The sequence below is a fragment of the Oncorhynchus nerka genome, linkage group LG22 (genome assembly GCF_034236695.1).
Source record: "Oncorhynchus nerka isolate Pitt River linkage group LG22, Oner_Uvic_2.0, whole genome shotgun sequence".
Classification (NCBI taxonomy): domain Eukaryota; kingdom Metazoa; phylum Chordata; class Actinopteri; order Salmoniformes; family Salmonidae; genus Oncorhynchus; species Oncorhynchus nerka.
The window spans coordinates 49,584,061-49,590,060 of record NC_088417.1 but is presented as its reverse complement, the minus strand read 5'-3'; the positions used below and the strand labels follow the sequence as shown (position 1 = coordinate 49,590,060).

The window sequence follows — 6,000 nt, the reverse complement described above, 5'->3', positions numbered from 1 at the left end:
AGTCAATTTGCGGGGGCAGCGGTGTCATGGTAATTGAGGTAATATTTATATATAGGTAGAGATATTAAAGTGACTACGCATAGATAATAACAGAGAGTAGCAGCAGTGTAGAAGGGGGGGGGGGGGGGGGCAATGCAAATAGTAGCCATTTGATTAGATTAAGCAAACCAGACGGCATGATTTCTTGTTTTTTAAATTTACGGATAGCCAGGGGGCACATTCCAACACTCAGACAATTTACAAATGAAGTATTTGTGTTTAGTGAGTCCACCAGATCAGAGACAGTAGGGATGATCTGGGATGTTATATTGATAAGTGCGGGAATTGGACCATTTTCCTGTCCTGCTAAGCATAAAACAATACTTTTGGGTGTCAGGGAAAACGTATGGAGTAAAAAGTACATTATTTTCTTTAGGAATGGAGTGTAGTAAAAGTAAAAGTTGTCAAAAAATATAAATAGTAAAGTACAAATACCCCAAAAACTGTTGAAGTAGTAGGCCTACTTTAAAGTATATTTGAAGATGTAGAATGTGTCCCATATTCCTGGTTTTCACCCAGGCAGCCTGGGTTCGACTCCTGGTATGGGAACAAGTGTTTTGGGCTCCCGAGTGGCGCAGCGGTCAAAGGCACTGCATCTCAGTGCAAGTGGAGACACCGCAGTATCTCGTTCGAATCCAGGCTGAATCACATCCAGTCGTGATTGGGAGTCCCATAGTTCAACGCACAATTGACCCAGCGTCGTCTGTGTTTGGCCGGGGTAGGCAGTCGTTGTAAATACGATTTTTTCTTAACTTACTTTAAAAGATAATATATTTCATAAGTACTTTACACCACTGCCTGCAAATCACTGACGTCATGATTTCTGCCGAGTTCCCCGTTATCTTGAAAGCACCAACAATTATATTCAACCTCCTCCTCCCTTGAACCAGGAAATTGTTGTGGTGTGCCGGTGTCTATTTCGCCTATTTGTGCAGTCATAGGGTGGCTAGATTGATATATGTGTGTATCACATTTTTACCATCGTTATATCGTATGTCTTCTATTTTCTACTCCGGCTACTCATCCAAAACCAAATATCTAGCTTGGGAGAGAGGATTTGCAGTCCCGCCAAACAATGAGGTAAATTAAGTCCGTGGAAAATCTGTTTTGTCTAATTGCTTGTTTTTGTTTCAATATGCTACGTTACAATGTCGCGCTTTAAACATTGGTGTTAATTGTCCTGATTCTTTATTTAAATTGGAACAAGGGTAGATTAACCTTTGTCAGTTTTTTTTCTCTCGAAATAACGAAATTCACGACAGAGCCTATGAACATGATTTATGGTTGGGCTATGTAAAATAGTGCGAATGTAGACTACCGGTGTTTTATAGCTGTCGATAAAACATGGCCATACTCAGATGTATTTACCATATTCAGATGACTCGTTTTTGAATGTAGACATGGAATATCATTTCGTTTATATATAAGTAGATTTCTCTGAACCTTTTTTATAATTTGGTTTATTCTACTGGCTAGGATAGAACTGCTCTGCTGTTCAGAATTCAAATACACTACAATTGCCAAAACCCGATTGTTCAGACTATTTATAGACCTAATAGAGTAGCGTAGCAATATTGGCAGATTTATAGGTTTCGAGTAAACATTTTCCAACACCAATTAGTTACAGTAGACCCATGCAGTTTAGTTTTAATTGCAAAATAGTGGCCTACATTCCCTCTTCCTGGCTAGGTATGGGCCAAAAGAAAGCTTTTAAATTTAAAGCATTTTAATTCTGATTAAAAATAATCGAAGTTCTTGACACTGAGAAGGAATTAGGACACATGGGGGTACTTGGCCTATCCACAAGGGGTACCTGAGAAGACTTCAGGGATACTCTGGGCAGAGCAAAATTCAGTTAGTGGTACAGTAACTGAAAAAGGTTGGGAACCATTTATGTAGCAAAACACAATTTAACGGTGTAGTAGGCCTACTACTAAGTAAACCTCCAATTGGTCCCCACTATTCCACCCACTAAAACCCCTCCCCATCCCGATTTGGGTTGTCATCCCAATGACTGGCAGACCCCCGGATCCCAAGGCCCCTGAGACACTGGGACCCATCCTTCGAAAAGAGCACACAATGACACCCGCAGAACAACCACCAAAAGCATTTCCATCAACCTCACCTCGATTTGTATTATTTATATATATTTATTAGAGGTCGACCGATTTAATCGGAATGGCCAATTTAATTAGGGACGATTTCAAGTTTTCATAACAATCGGAAATCGGTATTTTTGGACACCGATTTTGCCAATTAAAAAAAAAAAATAATAATAATATTACACCATTATTTAAATAGGCAGGTCAGTTAAGAACACATTCTTATTTTCAATGACGGCCTAGGAATGGTGGGTTAACTGCCTCGTTCAGGGGCAGATTTTTACCTTGTCAGCTCGGGGATTCAATCTTGCAACCTTACAGTTAACTAGTCCAATGCTCTAACCACCTGCCTCACGAGGAGCCTGCCTGTTAATTGAATGCAGTAAGCCAAGGTAAGTTGCTAGCTAGCATTAAACTTATCTTATCAAAAACAATCAATCAATCATAATCACTAGTTAACTACACATGGTTGAAGATATTACTAGCTTATCTAGCGTGTCCTGCGTTGCATATAATCGATGCGGTGCGTATATGTGAAAAAGGACTGTCGTTGCTCCAATCTGTACCTAACCATAAACATCAACGCCTTTCTTAAAATCAATACACAGAAGTATACATTTTTAAACTGCATATTTCGCTAAAAGAAATCCAGGTTAGCAGGCAATATTAACCAGGTGAAATTGTTTCTTTTCTCATGCGTTCATTGGTATATGCAACAGTTTGGGCCACCTAGTTTGCCAGAATGTTACATAATTATGACATATCATTGAAGGTTGTGCAATGTAACAGGAATATTTAGACTTATTGATGCCACCCGTTAGATAAAATACGGAATGGTTCCGTATTTCAATGAAGGAATAAACGTCTTGTTTTCGAGATGATAGTTTCCGGATTCAACCATGTTAATGACCTAAGGCTCGTATTTCTGTGTGTTATTATGTTATAATTAAGTCCATGATTTGATAGAGCAGTCTGACTGAGCGATGGTAGGCACCAGCAGGCTCGTAAGCATTCATTCAAACAGCACTTTAGTGCGTTTTGCCAGCAGTTCTTCGCAATGCTTCAAGCATTGAGCTGTTTATGACTTCAAGCCTATCAACTCCCAAGATTAGGCTGCCATTACAAAAATTACATTTTGGCAAGCAATTATTATTTTAGAAAACAATTGCGATTCATCCTACATTGTTCCTAACATGTTTTACTCCCTCGCAGCAGTTGTGGGACACACACACACACAACCACTCATACACACTCAACCCCTATACACTCAGATGCTCAACAGTTGCACCATTCCAGAGCCCAACTCAAGAAAGGTCTTGATTTACGAATGCATATACAGTTGCAGCAGTATGAGAAGGCTTGCAAAAATGTGCAGAAATGGGGAGATTTGATTAACCATTGGGTGATTAACTTCCCCTGAAACACCCACACATGTTCCCCGTTGTAACCATATTCCCAAGCATCTCTGTGCAGTCAAACCTTTGATGATTTTGTGCCACCGAGGCCACAATAATATGCCCCCTCTCTGGATTTCTCACTTAACGCCACACTTTCCCAAACACCAAAGCACACACCACACCTTCCATCACAATACATCCACACATACCAACATAATGTGCCTTCTATGTCTTCTGTCTGCTATGTTTTTATCTCCACAATGTTGAATTAGCACCTTCTTGTGTTCCAATTAGTTATATTTGAAGATAGATAGAAAAGCTATAGTATTGTGTGTTTCATTATTTGCCTCCTCTATGAGAACTTTGTAATTTTTAGAATAGCGATGGAGTAGTCTTTGTGTCTCTGAACATTTGGTTATCAATATACAGTTTATCAACTACGAGAGCTACGCGTTTCCCTTTCGATCTATTTTCCTTGAAGATTGGATACAGAACTTTGCGCCGTTCTTCAATTTCCTTTGGGAACTAATCATTCTTGCCTGTTTTTGTGCCAGCAAGTCTTTTCCCCAGGCTTTTAACCATTATTTCATCGTTAAAGCAAGCAAATTTGGCAACGATTGGGCGTTCATACCTCTGCCCTCTGTCCGAAACGGTGTACACGTTCAAAGTTTGATTTTTAACGACAGCTTCGCGTGGGATCTGAAGCACTGTGAGGAACTCTCTAACTACACCTTGAGGAACTTCTCATTCTTTCTCTTGGATACCTGTAAGTACCAGATTCTCTCTCATGGACCTAGTCTGTATGTCAAGTAAGTCTTCTCTCAGAACGGTGTTCTCCTTTTTAAGTTCATTAACTTCGGTTTCAATCTTATTGACTGTCAATTTGAACTTGTTTGTGTCTTTCTCCAATGTCGCAGCTTTTTCGTCACTCATCTCGAGGCCTTCAACTCTTTTTTTTTAATATCTTTACTGACTAGTTCAAGTATGCCCAGTTTGTCATTTATTGATTTTAACAGATCGGTTTAGACCTTTATCATTCCCGGTGGTGAAAAGATTAAATTGTGTCTGTAGAAGAGTCACGTTTTCGTTTTGAGATTGGTTCCCCTGTTTTACTCTCCATCATGCTTGGGTGTTGCTTGTTTTTGTAATATTTGTTGCTAAATTTCTCTGTTTTGTGGTGTTTTCCAGATTGAAGGTAATTACAAACCAGTTTGAAGTGCTAATATTTAGTCTAACTTACCGACATTGAATATTACGTTTTTATCTTGAGGTGATCTACACTGCTGTGTTCCGTCCTCCATCTTGGTTGTACTTTTTTTTAATCCTCAAAGCAATCTAGTTTTTCAAAAGTAGTTTTTTTATTTTACCTTTATTTAACCAGGAAAGTCAGTTAAGAACACATTCTTATTTTCAATGACGGCCTGGGAACAGTGGGTTAATTGCCTGTTCAGGGGCAGAACGACAGATTTGTACCTTGTCAGCTCGGGGGTTTGAACTCGCAACCTTCCGGTTACTAGTCCAACGCTCTAACCACTAGGCTACCCTAGATTACAACATTTTTTCTGGTAAAGGATTCGTTCGTTTTTTTTTGTAATGGATTACATGTACTCCCCAACCCTGGACAACTAAAATAAATATCCCAGACAAGACTGAAGAATAGGACAAATAGGCTGCATTTAGACAGGCAGCCCATGTCAGATTTTTTTTTCTTTCTCAGTAATTGAAAATTCTGCCAGTAAATGAAACTCAACTGATGGAGTTGTCAATTGATAAAATGGTGAATGGATGATAACATCATGATCAACTCTGTCTGAGAAGTGGGTATCCTCGCATAGGGACTGTTTCCTGGACACAGATTAAGCCTAGTCCTGGGGGGGGGGAACTTAAAAGGAAAAAAGTACAAAGGGGAAACAGAGGTTGAGAGACTTATGACTTGAAACGATCACTTTACCGTTTTTAATAAAGGCTTCATAAACTGAAGTAGCTGTATGTGTGGAGAACAGGCAGATGGGGAAGGATGAGGAATGTGAGGCTGATTGTGAGAGATGTCAGCACATTAACGTTACTTATAGCTGTCTTTCAGTATGTGGCTGTCAAAGAGCGGTGACCGTGTCTAGTTGTCTTTCAGTATGTGACGGTGGTTATTAAGCATAGTTGTCACTCATGCCTCCTCAGCACTGGTGTCTCTTTCATACACACCAGCAGTACTACAGACAGACAGTCACTAATACCATTATACAGTATCATGGACACACATTTACATTGACATTTTAGTCATTTAGCAGACGCTCTTATCCAGAGTGACTTACAGTTAGTGCATCCATCTTAAGGCAACTAGGTGAGACAACCACATATCAGTCATAGGAAGTACAGTTCCCACAAAGTCGCTGTCAGCAAAGTCAGTGCTAGTGCAATGAAGGTATAGTTTTTTGAGGGGGTGGGGGTTCAGGTACTAATCAAGG

General features: G+C 39.7%; 1 protein-coding gene across 2 annotated transcripts in view; it reads left to right on the top strand.

Moving 5' to 3' along the window:
- The first annotated feature begins 683 nt into the window (after window positions 1–683).
- Window positions 684–6,000, top strand: part of LOC115105299 (vasodilator-stimulated phosphoprotein-like) — a 32,549-nt gene continuing 27,232 nt past the window's right edge. Inside the window, exon 1 of one of the 2 annotated variants that reach the window (XM_065007224.1) lies at window positions 684–757. Coding sequence is in view for 1 of the 2 variants with exons in the window: in XM_029627182.2 (XP_029483042.1) it covers window positions 1,115–1,119 (5 nt within the window). In the remaining variant the exon portion in view is untranslated. Of the gene's footprint in view, window positions 758–928; window positions 1,120–6,000 lie in introns of those variants that run through there. The other variant, XM_029627182.2, reaches the window with a different exon arrangement.